Source organism: Neophocaena asiaeorientalis, unplaced genomic scaffold (assembly GCF_003031525.2).
Source record: "Neophocaena asiaeorientalis asiaeorientalis breed wild unplaced genomic scaffold, Neophocaena_asiaeorientalis_V1.1 scaffold166, whole genome shotgun sequence".
Lineage (NCBI taxonomy): Eukaryota > Metazoa > Chordata > Mammalia > Artiodactyla > Phocoenidae > Neophocaena > Neophocaena asiaeorientalis.
In genome coordinates this window covers 3,873,389-3,894,110 of record NW_020174933.1, presented here as the reverse complement: position 1 = coordinate 3,894,110, position 20,722 = coordinate 3,873,389, and the positions used below count along the sequence as shown (strand labels likewise).

Sequence of the window (20,722 nt, the reverse complement as noted above, 5' to 3'; positions counted from 1 at the left end):
CATCCCAGCTGTGGGAGCACCCATTGTCTGTTCAGATGTCTCAAAGGCGCTGAATTTACAAAGACAGAGGCGTAAACCCGCAGCTCATGCAGCTGCAGGGAGAGATTTCAGCTCTGCTTCCTGAGTCATGCAACCCCTGGTGCTCCGCTGTCGTTCAGGTCCACCTCTGTGCATGGGCAACCTGCGGGCATCTGCTCCTGGAGCCTGCCAAGGTGGTGGTTGGCATGGGAGCCCGCCTGGGTGGCCACTGGGACCAGTGAGCTTGCCCAGGCAGGAGCCGGCCAAGGCAGTGGATGGCGTGTACTCTCCCGAAGCCCGCAGGGGGCCTGTGCATGGAGCCAGAGGCTGTCCCTTCATGCGACACTGAACAGTGGTGCTGTGCTTCTATGGCGGGCCCAGGCTTCTTCCGCAACCACCCCCGTTTGCGGCTGTGCCACACTCCAGCCCCTCAGGCTCTCTCCAAGCACCAGTCCTCTCCCCGGGTTTGTCCTCTACACCCCGAGTTTCAGCACCCAGCCACCACCGGTACCAACGGATGTGCGTCTCAGACTGGGGGACGTAGGGTTGTGGCATAGACGATCTGTGTAGGTCTCTCTGTTGTCTGCCTGCCGCAAACTGGTTGTTGCACTCTCCTCTGAGCCTCTGAAGCTCCTTTTCTGTCCCGGCTGATCTCCCCTCCAGTGATGGGGCTTCCTAGGGTGTGGGAACCTTTCCTTTTTTTCAGCTCCCTCCTAGAGGTGCACGTCCCATCCCACTTCCTCTTTTTTAATTTTTTCCTATCATCTTATCTGGTTACATGGAGATCTTTCTTGTCCTTTCAGGTGTTTGAGGTCTTCTACTTGTTCTGTGAAAACTGTTTTGTGAGAATTGTAGGTGTTTTGTGAGAATTGTTTTGTGAGAATAGGTGTTTTGTGAGAATTGTTCTGTTTGTAGTTGTTTGTTTTTTTTTTTTTAATTTTTATTTTTGTGGTACGCAGTCCTTTCACTGTTGTGGCCTCTCCCATTGCGGAGCACAGGCTCCGGACGTGCAGGCTTAGCGGCCATGGTTCACGGGCCCAGCCGCTCCGTGGCACGTGGGATCCTCCCGGACCTGGGCATGAACCCGCGTCCCCTGCATCAGCAGGCGGACTCTCAACCACTGCGCCACCAGGGAAGCCCTGTAGTTGTATTTTTGATGTATTTGTGGGAGGAGGTGAGTTCCACATCCTGCTACTCCACCATCTTGATTGGAGCCCTCTCCCCTTAAGTTTTTTTAAATTGTATGTTATCGTAAATCTTTTAAGGACATTCTCAAGCTACAGATTAACAGCAAGAGCACCTCCAGGAAGCACTGCAGTATTCCTAAGACTGCCTAGGGTTGTGTTAAAAATAACCTACTTCATAATTTCAAAGACCCCAAGGTTTTTTAGACTAACCGTGTAGTAAAGTGATTCGAGCTGTTGGAGGATTGAAACTTTGACTTTGTTTCAGCTGTGAGCTGTGGACAGTATTTGGAGGCACTAAGCTGGTACTCTCCCTGAGAGTAATTTTGTGAAGATCAACAGTGAATCAGATTAGCAGCATCACTCAATGGAGATGGAAGGTTCTCTGAATTTCTCACTTGGATGACTTGAGTGTAGTCATACATCTTTAAAGCAAAAAAGCAAGTGTCAGTTATCTCAGGAGGAAGTCAGGACAAAAGAATCGCCAAGGCAGATGTTGGCAGTACCCATCTTAGACTTTGAAGAGGGAAGGCAAAGGGACCGTATCCCTGGCACAGCCCTAGAGTGGAGGTGGATCCAGGAGTTATAGCCACTGGACTTGAGATGATTCGTATCTCACTGTTAAGGTTACTGACCTTATGAGATAGACAGGTCTAGATACTTTTACCAAACACCATTAAATATTCCATTTATCGAATTTGTCTAGTTTGTATTTCATGCTCACCAAGCAATCTCCTGAGTTATGGTGTGGCTTCTCGTGCTAGTATGTTTACAGGAGTAGAATATATTGGTCATATATATGGAGTTATTATTTTTTTTAAATAGTCCACTTTTTAGAGCAATTTAGGCTCACAGAAAAAGGGAGCAGAAAGTACAGAGAGTGCCCACAACAGCACAGCCTCCCCGCTATCAACACCCAGCTCCAGAGCAGTACATCTGTTATAGTGGATGAGTCTAAACTGACACATCTCCATCACCCAGAGTCCCTCACTTATATTAGAGTTCACTCTGCTGTTGTACATTCTTTGGGTTTTGACAAGTGTTCAGTGACATTTGTCCACTATTATAATATCACATGGAATAGTTCACTGGCTTAGAAATCTCCTGTGCTCTGCTTATTCATTCCTCTCTCCACCCCTAAGCTGTGGTAATCATCAATCTTTTTACTGTCTCCATAGTTTTGCCTTTTCCAGAAATTCATATAGTTGGAATCCTACTATATGTAGCCTTTTCACATTGCCTTTTTTCACTTAGTAATCTGCATTGAATTTTCCTCCATGTCTTTTCATGTCTTGAGAGCTCATTTCTTTTTAGCAGTAAATAATATTCCATTGTCTAGATGGAATATTTGTCCATGTGTCCAAGTTTTGGCCATTATGAATAAAGCTTCTGTAAACATCTGTGTGCAGGCTTTTGTGTAGACATAAGTTTCAACCCATTTAGGTAAATACCAAGGAGTGTGACTGCTGGGCTGTTGGAGTCATTATTTTTAAATCTTGTGATTTCAGTGAGGTTGGGTCTGATTACAACTGGTTTTTCATGTGTCTTGATGTCCTGGAAGAGAATGGAGTCCTTATGTTAGTCAAGAGATTTAGGCTTGTGTGTGACAGTTTCATTTATCATTGTAAACTAATAAGCTTATATTCTCGTGTCTGCTTCAATCTTTTCTGCATTTGAATTTGCTAGACTGTGGCTAATCAAGGTCTCATCACCCCTGGCATGTAGAAGGCAGAGCCGGATCTTACACTCTTGGGAGCTAACTGATGAGGAAGTCCTGCCCAGCTACCACTCCTCTCTGCTCTCTCAAATGTACTACACTGATTTCTCTGCTTGCTACTCCGTCTTTAATGCACTGGCTCCTGGGTAATACCTTGCAAACAATAGTTATTCTTCCTCAGAGTTAAAGCTCATCACAACTGAATGCTGGCCTTGCTTTTTCCACCTGTGTTAGCTTGAGTTGTGACTTGTTCTTTTTATTGTGGAAGAATGGCCTTGTGTTGTGCATTCTTCTTGGTGATATCCATCAACTTAACTCATTCTGATGGCTTTTATGATGAATAACATTACTGTATTTACTTCTTATCTAAAGACATTTGTTTGATAAAAAGTGGATTAGGGCTTCCCTGGTGGCGCAGTGGTTAAGAATCCGCCTGCCAATGCGGGGGACTCGGGTTCGAGCCCTGGTCTGGGAAGATCCCACATGCCGCGGAGCAACTAAGCCCTTGTGCCACAACTACTGAGCCTGCGCTCTAGAGCCCGTGAGCTACAACTACTGAGCCTGTGCACCCAGAGCCTGGGCTCTGCAACAAGAGAAGCCACCACAATGAGAAGCCTGTGCACCGCAACAAAGATAAGCCCCTGCTCACCGCAACTAGAGAAAGCCTGTGCACAGCAACGAAGACCCAACGCAGCCAAAAATAAATAAATTTAAAAAAGAAAAAGTGGATTAGGACACAAAAGAATTGTGTGTGTGCTAGTACAGGATCTGGTTCTTTTTGGCTATGTTATTTTGGCAGTTGTGACAATAAGAAATAGATATTGGTCTCTGCATCAGGTTCTTGACACAGAGCTCCTAAAACCCATGTAATTTCCTGAGTGTGGGGATGCCAGGAGCCTCTTTCGTTCTCATATTTGGTCTTTGACCTTAGTTCCTGACACAAGAGCATCTAAGGCCCTTGGAATCTCCAGACTGATGAAATCCCCTAGATAGCATCAGACTGGGGACTAGTCACCAGAAAGACCACAGCATGATTAGGAGGCTGCAACTTTCAGTCCATTCCTATCTTCTGGGGAGGGAAGAGGATTGGAGATAGAGTTAGTAATCAATCATGCCTACATGATGAAGTCTCCATGAAAATCCCTAAACGATGTATTTGGAGAGCTTCCAGGTTGGTGAGCCCATCTGCATGCTGAGAGGGTGGTGCCCCAAACTCCCCAGGGAGAGACTCCTGCGCGCAGGACTGTTCCAGACCTTGCCCTATGTACCTCTTCATCTGCCTCCTTTATTATATCCGTTATAATAAACTGGTAAGCGTAAGTGTTTCCCTGAGTTCTCTGAGCCGTTCTAGCAAATTAGGAATTTTTAGGAAGGAATGTGGAGACCCCTGATTTATAGGCTGTTGGTGAGAAGTACAAGTGACAACCTGGGACTTGAGACTGGCGTCTCAAGCGGGGGCAGTCTTGTGGGACTGAGCCCTTAACCTAGGGGTCTGCACTAACTCCAGGCAGTCCGTGTCAGAACTGAGTTGAATTGCAGCACCCCCCGTCCTGTCCGCCAATAACTGGAGACTCTCTTGGTGTGGAAAAACGCACACATCTGGTGTCAGAAGTGTTGTGAGATGAGTGGAAGAAACAGAGTTTTCCTTTTAACAAGTCACATATTTTCCCCAAGCTTCAGTTTTTACCTTTAAAATTGAGGTCATGTTTCTCCATGCTTTTTAAAAAAAATTTTATTGAAGTATAGTTGATTTACAATGTTGTGTTAATTTCTGCTATACAGTAAAGTGATTCAGTTATACATATATATACTTTTTCATATTCTTTTCCATTATGGTTTATCACAGGATATTGAATATAGTTCCCCGTATTATATAGTAGGACTTTGTTGTTTATCCATTCTGTATATAATAGTTTGCATCTGCTAATCCCAAACTCCCAGTCTTTCCCTACCCCCATTCTTCTTTTTCCATTCATCTGTTGATGGACATCTAGGTTGCTTCCATGTCTTAGCTCTTGTAAATAGTGCTGCTGTGAACATTGGGGTGCATGTATCTTTTGGAATTATAGTTTTATATAGGTATATGCCCAGGAGTGGAATTGCTGGGTCATAAGGTAACTCTATTTTTAGTTTTTTGAGGAACCTCCATACTGTTCTCCATAGTGGCTGAACCAATTTACATTCCCACCAACAGTGTAAGAGGATTCCCTTTTCTCCACACCCTTTCCAGCATTTATTATTTGTAGACTTTTTAATGGTGTCCATTGTGACTGGTGTGAGGTGGTACCTCATTGTAGTTTTGATTTGCATTTCTCTAATAATTAGATGATGAGCATCTTTTTATGTGCCTATTGGCCATCTGTATGTCTTCTTTTCTCCATGCTTATTACATAGGGTTCTCTGGAGAAGCAGGATAAAGTTAAAGCTTTTACCACGTTGCAACCTCTTTGACACAGTTGGGCGCAATCTCTTTTAACACCTTTAGTCTTTTTCTCCTGAACTACTTGCTCCTGTGCAACCTCTGGGCAACACTTTTAGCTCTAGCTACTCAGGATTTTTTGAGGTCCTCTAAACATTATGAACTCTCACACTATGCCTTCACCTGGCATATTTTCTCTTCAAGGCTGACCTCAAGTGTTACTACCTCTGTATGTCTTTCCCGTAACTACTCCCAGCAATATTAACTTGTCTTCTTATCTGTGCTCCCATAACACCTGAATTTACTTTTACTCCAAGACTGATTCTTTATATAATGACTGTTAGTTTACACATCTGTCCCTATTAGAAAACTTTAAGATGTTTTGGGGCAGAGAACTGTCTTACTTATTTTCCTGTCCTATTAATTTTCGCTCCTTATTATTTACTTCCTTTTATTTTCTGTAGGTTTAATTAACTTGTTTTTCTCCCCTTAACATTTTGAGACAGATGATTGTTTTCCGTCTTGAACCTAACGTATACATTTAAGTCTGTAAGTTTCTCTCAAAATGCAACTTTAGCTGCATTCCCCACATTTTGACATGTAGTGTTTTCATTATAATTTGGTTCAAAGTATTTTCTAATTGACACTGTGCTTTCTTTTTTGATGCAAGGTAATTTGGAATGATATTCCTTAATTTCTAAATATATGAGGCTTTTCTAATGAATTCTGTGTTATTGACTTCCAGCTGAATTCCACTGTGTTGAGAGAACCTACTCTGATTTCAGTTTTTAAATTTTTATTTATTTTTTGTTGTGGTAAAATACACATAACATAAAAGTTACATTTTTCACATTTTTTAAGTGTACTGTTCAGTGGCATTCAGTACATTCATATTGTGCAACCACCATCGTCATCCATCTCCAAAACCTTTTTTATCTTCTCGAACTGAACCTTCATACTCATTAAACGTTAGTTTCCCATTCTCCCCTCCCCCAGTCCCTGGCAACTACATTCTACTTTCTGTCTCCATGAATTTGACTACTCTAAGTACCTCATATAGGTAGAATCATACAGCATTTGTCCTTTTGTGACTGGATGACTTCACTTAGTATAATGTCCTCAGGGTTCATCCATGCTGTAGGATGTGTTAAAATTTCCTTCCTTTTTAAGGCTGAATAATACTGCATTGTATGTTTATACCACATCAAAAATAATGATATACTTAAGAATTAACCAAGGAGGTAAAAGATTTGTACAATGAAAACTATAATGCACTGTTGAAAGAAATTAAAGAAGACATAAATAAACAGAAAGACATCCCATGTTCATGGATTTGAAGAGTTAATATTATTAAAATGTCAATACTACCCATAGCAATCTACAGATTCAGTGGCTATCCCTATCAAAATCCCAAGGACAGTTTTTGCAAGCTCGCTTTTAACTAGAATATTTAGTCCATTATGGTTTTATTTAATTGTTGGTAATTTGGTTTTATGTCTACCATCTGATTATTTACTTTTTAATTTGTCTTGCCTATGCTCTTTATTGCTTTTTTTTTCTTTCACTGGATTGATTAGTTTAAAATTTCCCTCTATTAATTTGGTATTTATACATTCTTATTATTTAGTGGTTACCCTAGAGATTAAAATAAAACATACATCTTTGAATTATAAAAGCTTAATAAAAATTAGTAATTTTACCTCTTCCTGGACTCATGCAAAGACGTTAGAACTCTTGAACATTAATTCCACCTACCTTCTTCCTTATCCACACGTTGGATATTTTAATCTGTGTATTTTATTTTACTAAAAAAATTTTTTTAATTTATTTTATTTTTGGCTGTGTTGGGTCTTTGTTACTGTGCATGGGCTTTCTCTAGTTGCGGCAAGCAGGGGCTACTCTTCGTTGCGGTGCGTGGGCTTCTTATTGCAGTGGCTTCTCTTGTTGTGGAACACGGGCTGTAGGCGCACGGGCTTCAGTAGTTCTGATACACGGGCTCAGTAGTTGTGGCTCTCAGTCTCTAGAGCACAGGCTCAGTAGTTGTGGCACATGGGCGTAGTTGCTCTGCGACATGTGGGATCTTCCCAGACCAGGGCTCGAACCTGTGTCCCCTGCATTGGCAGGCAGATTCTTAACCACTGAGCCACCAGGGAAGCCCAATCTATGTGTATTTTAAACCCAAAGAGATAATATTACTGTTATTTAGTATTTCAGTATTAATTTAGACTTACCATATATTTACCATTTTGTTGCCCTTCATTCCCCTCTGTATCCTCAGGCTTCCTTCTGGGATAATTTTCTTTTTCCTTGAAGATCACCCTTGTCGATATTTCTTTGTTGAAGTTGCCATTATGTTGCCTTAAAAAAAATTTTTTTTTAAGTTGTGGTTACATATATATAAAACAAAATTTGCCATTTTACCCATTGTTTCCATTAAAATTGTAAAATTGTTATAAAATATATGTAACATAAAATTTACCGTTTTAATCTTTATTGAAGTATAGTTGACTTAAAACATTATATTAGTTTCAGGTGTGCAACAGTGATTTGATATTTTTATCAATTACACACCATTTTAACCTTTTAAAAGTAGACTTTGTTTTTTAGAATAGCTTTAGGTTCACAAGGAAGTTGAGTGGAAGGTACAGAGATTTCCCATATACCTCCTGCCCCCACACATGCATAACCTCTCCCATTATCAACATCTCCCACCAGAGTTGTACATTTTTCACCCATTTCTGTTAATGGCCTTTGATGTACAAAAGTGTTTAAATTTTGGGCTTCCCTGGTGGCACAGTGGTTGAGAGTCTGCCTGTCAATGCAGGGGACATGGGTTCGTGCCCCGGTCCGGGAGGATCCCACATGCCACAGAGCGGCTGGGCCCCTGAGCCATGGCCGCTGAGCCTGCACGTCCGGAGCCTGTGCTCCGTAACGGAAGAGGCCACTGTTGTGAGAGGCCCACGTACCGCAAAAAAAGTGTTTAAATTTTATGAAGTCCAGTTTATGTTTTTTTCTTTTGTTGCTTGATCTTTTGGTGCCATATCTAAGAATCCAGTGCCAAATCCATGGTTTTATAGATTTATCCTTAAGTTTTAGGATTAGAAATAAATCCTTAGAAATAAAGTTTTCTTCTAAGAGTTTTTTTTAATCTATTTTGAGAGTTTGGTGTCCAGATTCATTCTTTTGCATGTGGGTATCTAGTTGTCTCAGCACCATTTGTTGAAAAGACTGTCCTTTCCTGTTGAGTTGACTTGACACTTCTGTCAAAAACCAGTTGACCATGTATGGGTTTATTTCTGGATTCTCAACTCTACTCCTTTGATCTGAGCCTTATGACAGTACCACACTTTTTTGATTACAGTAGCTTTGTAGCAAGTTTTGAAATTGGAAAGTATAAGCCCTCTGACTTTGTTACTGTTTTTCAAGATTGTTTTGGGTATTCAGGGCCCCTTGCTTACTTTTTTGAAGGATATTTTCACCAATTACAGTGTTCCAGATTACCAGGGTTTTTTTGTTTGTTTTTAACTTTTTTTTTTCCCCAGTATTTTGAAGATATTATTCATTTATCGTTCTGGCTTTTACTGTTTCTATGGAGAAGTCAGTCAACTATTTCTGGTTGTTTTCCTTTGGAGATAATCTGTTTCCTCTCCTTCACCCCGAGCTGTTTTAAGATTTTTCTCTTTGTCTTTGTTATATGGCAACTGGTGGAGTTTGGTTTTGCTTTGTTTTGTTTTCTCTTTTTTTTGTGGTTTTTTGTTTGTCTTGCATTTGTACTGTTTATTTTTCTTAGACCTTCTTAAATGTGTGGCTTGATGGCTTTCTTTAGTTTTGTAATAGTCTCAGTCATTATTTCTTCAGAGATTGCTCTTTCCACAATCTCCCCCTACTCTCTTTTTGGGGGCTCCAGTTCTATATACATGGTAGACCTTTTTGTTGTATTCTCTACGTCTCTTACATGCTAGTCTGTTTTTCATCACTTATTACTGTGCTATGTTCTGTATATATTTTTTTCTGACCTGTTTTTTAAAAAAATTATAATCTATTGTAAAAACACTATCCATTGAATTATAATTTGAATTATTGAATTTTTCAGTTCCAGAATTTCCATTTACAGTTTGAAAAAAGTTTAAAAATATTTCTGCTGAAGTTCTCAATTTTATCTTTTGTTTTCCTGAAAATATTAAACATACGTAAAACTCTATTATGCAGATGCCCAGTGGATCTACTGCTGTTGGCTGTTGTTTTTCTTGGTTTTCAGTCATAGATGCTTATCTTTTTCTATGCTTGGTTGTTTCTGTTTGAGTGCCAGGTATTGATTATGAAGAGTTATAATTTGAGCTTTGCAATGGTGTTAGCTTCCTCCAGATAGGACTGAAATTAACTCTGGCAGATGGCGAGGGTCCCTGGCAATCCCAGATCACTTAAACAAATCTGGGAATGAGATTATTTGAAGTTGACCTTCAGTCCCTTCAAGGGCTCGTCTGTTTAGAGTTGGTTCCTTCCTAACTCTTAGAATCAAGGCATTTCAAGCTCCAGTACGAAACCTAGAGAGTTTCTTGCAACCCCCATCTTCCTTGGGAGGCTGTAATTTTCATTATTGACCTCTTAGTCCCTCAAAAGCTCTGGCCAAAGCTCTGTTCAGCTTTTTAGCTTTTCAGCCTTTTCTACCAGAATCAGCAGATGCCTTGAGGGGAAAAATTTGCTTTAAGACTTCGTTTAACTCTGGGTTTCCCTTTTCTCTCAGATTTTGTAATTTTGTAATTACAATTTTGTAGTTGAATTTTGTAATTCAATTACAAATTCAATTATAAAAAAGAATTTTGTAATTCTTCAGTGCCTTGTTAGCTCTCTGGTGCTTTGAAAGAGATATCTTATATATGTGTGTGTGCATATATATATATTTTTTTTTAATTGTGGTAAGTTATACATAACTAAACTTACCATTTTACCACTTTTAAGTGTATAGTTCAGTGATATTAAGTACAGTAACATTGTCATAGTTATTATCACCACCATCCATCTCCAGGACTCTTCATTTTGCAAAACTGAAACACTGTACCCATTAAACAAGAACTCCCCATTCTCCCCTCCCCTTAGCTCCTGGCAACCACCATTCTACTTTCTGTCCGTAAATTTTAGCTACTGTTGTTTTCTGCAGTTGTGTTTTTTGTTGGCTTTTTGAACCAAACTTGCTATTGCATTTGCTGATTAAGTTCTGAGTCTGAGGTTGACTTGTCTTTTCCTAAAGACATTTCTTTCTCCCCCAGTGGTGTCTGTGTGCTGTGGTTTCCATTGCAAACTGTATTTCCTTGCAGAAAAATGGAGCATCACCTGTGTCCTAATTTAATGCTCATTTTGTTTTTCTTGTTCTGCCAGGACTCTGGTTAGGAGTAGAATGGGACAATCCTGAGAGGGGAAAGCATGATGGAAGCCACGAAAGGACTGTGTATTTTAAATGCAGGTAATTTTCCATTGCGAATTGTCATGGTTATCTAGGAGAATGTTAAATAGCTGAATAAGGGGGGATGGAGAAGAAGACATGTTTGACTGTTAGGGTAGTTATAATGTAGAATTTGCTGTATTCTAAAAAGACAATTCTATTTGTAGAGTTTTTTTCCTTGTTTTTAAAATTCTCAGTCTTAACCTTGCAAGTGGGGTTGCTTTCTTTGTCCTTTTTTGTGTTTTTGTTTTGTGTTTTTGTTTTGTCACAGTTTTTTTTTTAATTGTATGGATCCAAACATTTCTCATTGATTCATTAACTATTTACTACCCACTGAGTGAATACTAGAAGAGGAATAGCCTAGATATCCAATGAAAGCCGTTGATTAAGCAAAATACAGAACATCCAAACAGTGGCATGCTAGGCCACTATTTTAAAAAAAGCTCTTGGGCTTCCCTGGTGGTGCAGTGGTTAGGAATCTGCCTGCTAATGCAGGGAACACGGGTTCAAGCCCTGGTCTGGGAAGAGCCCACATGCTGTAGAGCAACTAAGCCTGTGTGCCACAACTACTGAGCTTGCATGCCACAACTACTGAAGCCCACGCTCCTAGAGCCCGTGCTCCACAACAAGAGAAGCCACCGCAATGAGGAGCCCACACACCACAACAAAGAGTAGCCCCCGCTTGCCACAACTAGAGAAAGCCCGCACACAGCAACGAAGACCTAACGCAGCCAAAAATAAATAAATAAAATAAATAAATTTATTTTAAAAATAAAATAAAATAAAGCTCTTATCATGAAAAGAATTACACATTATAGTGCATATCTACTAATATTTTTACCTGCTTGATTTCAGAGAAACTATGTGAAGCTCTGAAAAGGATGGAGGGGAATTTCAGGCAGTCTATCTTTTAAATTTTTGTTGTTGTTTGTTTTCCCTAAGTTTCAGTTTCTCGGAAGAATCTGTTATTATTAAGCTTATCATTCTTTAAATGTGGTACAGTGAACACACTCCTGGCCTGGTAATCGAGGCCTCTAGCTTTGCTTTTCACAATCTTTATGACCTTAAATCAGACTAAATTTACTAACCTCTAAAATGAAGGTCAAAATCAGATAATAGCAAAATAAGTTTCCTAGTCGAGCATTCTGTAGTTTTGGGAAGTCAGGATAGAAGAAGAATTGGCATGTTCCTAGAGGCCAGCGGTGGTGACAGACATGGCATGAGGCCAGCTCAGAATCTGTCAAGAGGTCATAGAGGATGAAGGGAGCAATTTATGTGTTTAGAGAGGTGTGGAAATAGAAATCTCTTAGCTTGGCCTGTTGATCCCTTACCTGCCTGGACCATGACCTCACAAAACTTCCAGTGAGGGAACGTTCCCTGTGGAGCCTGCCCCAGCACCTCCCAAATCGTCCATGGTTACGTGTCCTTCATGGTCTCTGCATATGGTGATATTTTCAGTCTTGGTTACTCTGAGTAGGAAAATGAAGACTTGTGTCAGTCCTGGCAGAGCTGGGATTTGCCCTGAAGTGCTGATGGGCACAGACTTAGTGTTCAGGTTCTTACCCTTGGAATAAGCATTTCCTTGCTTTGTTGTGTTTCCTGGTACAGTCATGCCTGAGCATTTACATGTTGAAATACATATTATGTTATTATAAGTCACTTTTCTTTTGTTTCAATGAAATGACATTTTGTTGACTTTGAATCCTGTATGGGTCAGTAATTCCATTTCGCGTTGTTTTGGGGGCAATATACAAGGGAGCATTGGCTCTGTTGTGGTGGAGAACCACTAGTCTAGACTAAAGGAATTACCTTATCCTTTATAGTTGTTAATGCTTATATTGGTATTAGTTCGGACTTGGCTTCAACTAGTAAAGATTATACCAATATCTTAGAATCTCTAAATCAGACAAAACAGAATATACCACACGTACTTGTTATTAAGCCAATTCAGATCTCTTAGTAATTTCATTGGAGTCTTCTTTTACATTTCAAATTTTACTTGGAAAGTCATAATAGCGATACGTATTTTACCACAGTACACATTTTTTTTAATGCTTAGATGCTGTTTTCATGAAGCCAAAGCAATTTAAAGTTGTCAGATCATAAGTGTTCCCATCTTATACTTGTGAAATAGGTAAATGGCAAAAAGGTGGAATACCCATTTTAAAGGAGGAAAATGCGTCAGAAGTTGTGGTATTGATAGCAAAATTCAGATCCCACCTCTTCAGAAGCACATGTTAACTGTCAAGTGGCTGAGCCTGTTAGACACAGTCTAACAGGGTAGTTACGCGCTCTGGCGCACATGTCTTATGAAGGCTAGTCTGCTGGCCTCTGCTGTGGAAGCAGGATATTAGGGTGTGTTGAGTGAGGTGTTTGGTGAGCTGCTTTCTTGAGTCTCCCCAGCGTCCCAGGTTGCTGGGGTGACACCCTGCCGGTCAGGGTTAGGTCCTACCGCTTGAGGTCAGAACCTGGGGACAGACAGGGTGGTTTTCAAGGCCCGGCTCAGGGCATACATTCTTCCCTGTGTATTTTCCCCCAACCAGCTCAGCTCACGTTGATCTCATGAGACTTCTCAGTTTAGAATAGAATAACATTTGCAAAGGTCTAACCTCTGTTTTAACAACGACCTTCATGAAGAATATAAGATGGGCTTTAACCCAGAGAAGAACTGTCTTCACAGTTAGCTTTCAGTGTTTCCGTGTTATCACATTTGTTCGTTACTCTGACTCTTTGAGATGGCTATGACAGGTATTGGTGACCAAGTGGGTTATGAGTAGAGCACGAAACACTGGAGTCAAGCTCAAATCCTGGCTATGAATGAACTCCTCTTTAGTGTAGGTCTCTAAAAATGAGGTAAAATTTTTTCTTGAATAGTTGGTGTGACACCGACAGAAGAAGTTCAGGGAGTGGACCAGATTACCTTGGAAGGCCCCCATGTTCAGAGGACTTCATGTCACTCTTTAGTTTCAATCTGATCTCTTAAATAACCTAAGGTAAATATGGCAGTCTCCTGGTTATATATTAATTACCTGTAATTAATATTTGTGACACTGTCAATTTACAGTAATAGTGTACAGGTTTATCCCAAATTTATGCCTGTGAACCAGTTATGTGTCTCTCCCAGGCGCTTCTGTTCTCCATCTCTTGTCTTTTGGGGAGTTGAGAGGTTCAGTTAAGGTGATGAACTTTGAATTTCTCCCTGCCTTATCCCTAGATTTCCAGCGCTTTTCTTTCAACCTAAACTAAAGGGTATACCGTAAACTCTTTGAACTGTGCGGGTCAGTATTTTACCCTCAGCTTTTATTGAAAATATTCCCTTTCTAAGTAATTGCATGATTTCTCCTTTCTTTTGAGCAAGAAATCTTAAAATCTTACTTTTTCTTCAGCACCATGAATGGAGTTTAATACTTGGCGTCAGAGGGGACATGGTGTCCAGACCATGTCCACAACACTGGCTAACTTAACAAATGGAAGCTCCTCGATTTACTTATCCTGTGCGCATCATAAGATTGTCGGAAAGTGTTCTGAGGTCCTTTTTTTTTTACAGATCCAAAATACACTTTATTTTTCATTTTATTTTATTATTTAACATCTTTATTGGGGTATAATTACTTTACAATGGTGTGTTAGTTTCTGCTTTACAACAAAGTGAATCAGCCATACATATACACGTGTTTCCATATCTCCTCCCTCTTGCATCTCCCTCCCTCCCACCCTCCCCATCCCACCCCTGCAGGTGGTCACAAAGCACCAAGCTGATCTCCCTGTGCTACGCGGCTGCTTCCCACTAGCTATCTACCTTACGTTTGGTAGTGTATATATGTCCATGCCTCTCTCTCGCTCTGTCACAGCTCACCCTTTCTGAGGTTCTTAAATGAGTATTAATGCATCAGTATAAAATATTCTCCTGGGGGGTGGAATGGATTGGGAGATTGGGATTGACATATATACACTACTATGTATAAAAGAGATAACTAATGAGAACCTACTGTATAGCACAGGGAACTCTACTCTGGTATGGTATAAAGTGATAGGATAATTTTTTAAGAAATCACTAAATGTGCTGATAGGATACAGGCAGGGTGGATCTCTGTAAGAGGTGAAGAGAGATATTTCATTTTGGGAAGCTTCCCATGAATCGGCGAAATAGAAATTGTGACATTCAGAAGCAGTGTGCAAGAAGATGCTTATCAACTGAGCTTTTTTCTTTTTTTTTTCTGTTGGGAAAATGAGTTCACCAGGTCAATTCTTTAGATATTACAGCAATATACATTAAATTAGAGTGAATATGTCTCCTCTCATGGTGAATGGTTAGTTATGCAATGTTGCTGAAAAGGCTCTATGCATGCCTGTAACAAACAAGATATCAGGGTCAATGACATTTATTAGAAACTCCCCAGAGACCCAGTCTTTCCCAGCATCTAAACAAGCCCCAATAAGAAAGATACTTACTGTAGGAGTTTTGGAATCTGTTGGGGACCCTTTTACCTTTGAGTAGTATTGCCAGATTCAGCAAATAAAAATACAAAATGCATGGTGAAATTTGGATTTCAGATAAGCAGTAAATCATTTATTGGTATAAGTATGGGACATGCATCATACATATACTTATAATGAAAAATCTTAAGTATATAACAAATTTCAGATTGTTTATCTGAAATCCAGATTTAACTGGGCACCTGAATTTTATCTTACAACTCTGTTGGGCAGACTGAACCTTGATTATAGTGCTTCGTGAGAGTCTTTCATTTCTGCAAGAGCCGTGGTTGGGATGTGTGGACTTTCCTAGCTGCATATGTAATTGGTGGGCCGAAGGAGGCAGGAACTTGAACAAGCCGAATGCTTACAAGAGAAAACATTTTGGACTCTCCCCCTTCACTCCCTCCCCTCCCCCAGTTTTTTCTCTTTTAGGCAGGGTTCAGAATTTCAGTGTTCAGATGCAACATCTTGATAATAATCTAAGATCTCAGTGGAATCTTTGAATTATTAGTTTGTCTTTGAAGATTTACTGTTATTGATGGGCACTCCTTCAGCTAGCAGTTTTTATTTGCTGGGCTGTTTGTTTTTCCGAGAAACCTGCCAGGAATGTTGCAGAGGAGACTGATGTTTGATGTTTTCCTTTGATCTGCAAAGGGCACAGCATCTCCTTTGCACCCACCTAACACCATTTCTGACTTCTTTCTTCTGCCTGCAGCGAAACTAAACAGTAATAAAGGTCTCTTCTTGAATTGTTCATTACCACTGTTATAAATTTAGGACAGAAATGAAAACCATGGTATTTGTTTTACATTGTTGTTTTTTCATTTATTATAAATGTGCTGGTTTTAAAAGTTGTGCTCTCATACTTATTTTTACATTTCAGTCACATAATATTTGAACAATACATTTTCCTATTTCCACCCCCCAGTGTTACTCCTTTAAGGAAAACTAATACTATTTCATAAATTTTATAATTTCATTTCACTAAAATTTCAAATTTCACTGTTTTGTAAGCCAAAGCCTGTTTCATAAACGTGAGACTCTAGGAACAGTCTCTTAGATGCAAAACTCACTTGTTTGTATACATTTAGATAGATTGAGGTACATAAACGAGTGTTCTAAATTGTCTGGAATTATTTTTCCGACACCTAACAACATACCTTGGAATTTAGTTCAGCCTTGTACATGTAAAGTGTTTAACATTCATAACGTTTAGTTGTCAGTAAACACAAGATTGGACTGTATGCTGTCAAAATGGAAAATTAAACGAGACAGCCTACAAGTCATCTTTGTGATTTACTTTGTAAGAAACACATTTGTTTATTTTTATTTTTTTTAAAGTATAGTTGATTTACAATATCGTGTTAGTTTCAGGTGTACAGAAAGCGATTCAGTTTATATATATATATATATAAAATCTTTTTGAGATTCTTTTCCCTTATAGGTTATTTCAAAATATTGGGTATAGTTCCCTGTGCCATATACAGCAGGACCTTGTTGTTTATCTATTTATATATAATAGTGTGTATATGTTAATTCCACACTCCTAATTTATCCCCCCCCCGCTTTTCTCTTTGGTAACCAGCCATAAGTTTGTTTTCTATGTCTGTGGGTCTATTTCTGTTTTGTAAATAAGTTCATTGTATCATTTTTTTTAGATTCTATGTGTAAGTGATATCATATGATATTTGTCTCTGTCTGGCTTACTTCACTTAGTGTGATAATCTCTAAGTCCATCCATGTTGCTGCAAATGGCATTATTTTCATTCTTTTTTACGGCTGAGTAATATTTCAGTCTGTGTGTGTGTGTGTGTGTACACACACACACACACACACATACACACCACATCTTCTTTATCCATTCATCTGTTGATGGACATTTAGGTTGATTCCATGTCTTAGCTAATACACTAATGTAGTGCTGCGGCGAACATTGTGGGTGAAGCACCTTTGTTTAAAACATATTTTAGTTAAAATGTTATGGTTCTAGAAATGCCTTATTTTCAGTAGTATTGCTTTTGCTGTGCTTTCTCTATTCTCAGAGGGATTTTCATGTAGGATCCTGTTTGATGCTTATTGTAGGACAAGTACCACCACTTTTTCATCAAGCTCCTACTCAGGTTTCAAGGTCCAACTCAGATTCTACTTCTTCTGTGGAATACACACTAGACCAGGACTTTTTTTATGTTGTGTGTCCTTCTTGGAGGCATAACATAATCTTTTCAAAAGCAGGGGAAAAAAATACATTGCATTACAGAGGAAATTTAGTCACATTGAAGTAATCAAAAATATTTTAAAATTATGATCTAGTTAGATATATATTTCTCTTTTAGATCTATATTTCTTTACTAAATAACATTAAATAATAATATCTACTGATGGATCTAATAACTACTAAAATTTGTGGTAGTGAGGAGAATAAAGACAGACATGCAGGAAAGGACAGTGCACTGGTAGTCAGGAATCCAAGTCTTGGCTGTGCTACCTCTGTGACTGTGACCCCAATATCCCCAAGTGAAATGGGATTGGATTAGATCAGAGTTTCTTAAAGTGGGACATGAGGCCCCCCTGCATCAGAATCCCCTGGCACATTGTTTTTTTGTTGTTTTTTTTGTTTTTTTGGGGCACATTGTTTTAAACAGCAGAACCTGGGCCCCAGCCCAGTCCCACTGCGTGCACAACCTGGGGTGGGTTCCAGTAAGCTTTCCAGGTGACTGACTGCTTTTCAGGTTGAGTTTGAGAAGTCCTAGACTAGGTAATCTCTTAGGTAGATCCGTTTGAACTCTTAAAAAGAAAAAAAAAAAAAGAGGCTAGGGAATTCCTTGGTGGCACAGTGGTTAAGAATCCTCCTGCCAGTGCAGGGGACTTGGGTTCGAGCCCTGGTCGGGGAAGATCCCACATGCCACGGAGCAACTAAGCCCACACACGGCAACTACTGAGCCCGTGTGCCACAACTACTGAAGCCCATGTGCCTAGAGCCCGTGCTCCGCAACAAGAGAAGCCACAGCAATGAGAAGCCCGTGCACCGCAATGAAGAGTAGCCCCCGCTCGCCACAACTAGAGAAAGCCCGTGTGCAACAACAAAGACCCAATGCAGCGAAAATTAAAAATTAAAAAAAAAAAAAAATATATATATATATATATAAACGAGGCTAGCTACATTTAATCTCTTTAGCTGAGTGATAGAAATGTGTTTGTTAAAAGAGAACTGTGTTCTTCACACTAGGAGCCTTTTCTGTGTGAAAAGAAAACGAAATATTTTCTAGGCAGCTTCTGGTAGTCAGTGATCCTCTGATATCACAGCAGGCAGACTCAGGACCTGATTGTGCTGCAACAGAGAATTTAATTTCCTGCATCGACAATTTCCCCCTCTCCCTTAGGTTATTTTTGTCTCATGTAAGTTTGGTACTTTCTCCCATCTTAAAACATCTGCCCTTTCCATCCCTCCTCTCCCCTTTCCATTGGATCTCCTGTGGACGAGAGGAGTCTGAGCCCACTCTCCTCTCACTCTCTGGAGCTTGTCCCACGGCCCCGCCCCAGCTGCTTCTAGCAGGGTCACTTTCCGGTTGCTAGATTCACTGGCCAAACTCAGCTGTCGCCTTCCGGGCATTCACAGCCCTGGACACGGTTGTCCACTGTCTCCACTGCTTTCCAGGACACCACCCTCTCGGGGGGTTCTCACGACCTCCGGGCCCCTTCTTTTTGCCCTGACATCACTTCTGACTTTGCGAGATTCCAAGTTCCTTTTACAATCTGGTAATTTCTGTAGACCCACCTCCCAGAAGAAAATGTATATATGTTTATATTGACAAAATTTATCATCAGTATTATTTTCATTCTCTTTAATTATGGTGACTTTTCCAAAAGTTTCATTTGTTTAAAAGAGTTAAAGGGCGTAAGCCAAAATAGTGTTTATCATACATTTTTGGCAATTCATGTATTTCATCATTTATTCTCTGACATGATCAAATGATATTAACATTTACAGCTTTTTTTTTTTTTTGGTTTTTTTTTGGTTTTTTTTGTGGGTTTTTTGAATTGTATTTATTTTTTTATACAGCAGGTTCTTATTAGTCATCTATTTTATACACATCATGTATACATGTCAATCCCAATCGCCCAATTCAGCGCACCACCATCCCCAGCCCCACACGACTTTCCCCCCTTGGTGTCCATACATTTGTCCTCTATATCTCTGTCTCAACTTCTGCCCTGCAAACTGGTTCATCTGTACCATTTTTCTAGGTTCCACATACATGTGTTAATATACGATATTTGTTCTTCTATTTCTGACTTCACTCTGTATGACAGTCTCTAGATCCACCCACGTCTCAACAAATGACTCAATTTCGTTCTTTTTTATGGCTGAGTAATATTCCATTGTATATATGTACCACAACTTCTTTATCCATTCGTCTGTCGTTGGGCATTTAGGTCACTTCCCTTTCAGCATTTGTTGTAGAGCTGGTTTGGTGATGCTGAATTCTCTTAGCTTTTGCTTTTCTATAAAGCTTTTGATTTCTCCATCAACTCTGAACGAACGAGATCCTTGCCGGCTAGAGTAATCTTGATTGTAGGTTCTTCCCTTTCATCACTTTAAGTATATCATGCCACTCCCTTTTGGCTTGTAGAGTTTCTGCTGAGAAATCTGCTGTTAACCTTATGGGAGTTCCCTTGTATGTTGTTTGTCGTTTTTCCCTTGCTGCTTTCAGTAATTTTTCTTTGTCTTTAATTTTTGCCAATTTGATTACTGTGTGTCTCGGCATGTTTCTCCTTGGGTTTTTCCTGTGTGGGACTCACTGCGCCTCCTGGACTTAGGTGGCTATTTCCTTTCCCATGTTAGGAAGTTTTCGACTATAATCTCTTCAAATATTTTCTCAGTCCTTTCTCTCTCTATTCTCCTTCTGGGACCCCTATAATGTGAATGTTGTTGCATTTAATGTTGTCCCAGAAGTCTCTTAGGCTGTCTTCATTTCTTTTCATTCTTTTTTCTTCATTCTGTTCAGCCGCAGTGAATTCCACCATTCTGTCTTCCAGGTCACTTATCCGTTCTTCTGCCTCAGTTTTTCTGCCATTGATTCCTTCTAGTGTTAGTCTTCATTTCAGTTACTGTATTGTTCATCTCTGTTTGTTTGTTTTTAATTCTTCTAGGTCTTTGTTAAACATTTCTTGCATCTTCTCGATCTTTGCCTCCCTTCTGTTTCTGAGGTCCTGGATCATCTTCACTATCATTTTTCTGAATTCTTTTTCTGGAAGGTTGTCTATCTCCACTTCATTTCGTTGTTGTTCTGGGGTTTTATTGTTCCTTCATCTGGTACATAGCCCTCTGCCTTTTCATCTTGTCTGTCTTTCTGTGAATCCGGTTTTTGTTCCACAGGCTGCAGGACTGTAGTTCTTCTTGCTTCTGCTCTACAGCTGTTTTATAGGCATACTTAGATTTCCCTGAAAGTAAGGTATCATTGCCA

The 20,722-nt window shown here is 39.8% G+C and overlaps 1 protein-coding gene across 4 annotated transcripts in view; it reads left to right on the top strand.

The window, feature by feature from the left end:
- TBCE (tubulin folding cofactor E) overlaps positions 1-20,722 on the top strand; it is a 113,173-nt gene that overhangs the window by 62,237 nt on the left and 30,214 nt on the right. For all 4 annotated transcript variants that reach the window (XR_003005488.1, XM_024761436.1, XM_024761437.1 and 1 more), the window contains one exon: positions 10,715-10,799. Coding sequence is in view for 3 of the 4 variants with exons in the window: in XM_024761436.1 (XP_024617204.1) it covers positions 10,715-10,799 (85 nt within the window). In the remaining variant the exon portion in view is untranslated. The remainder of the gene's footprint in view (positions 1-10,714; positions 10,800-20,722) is intronic.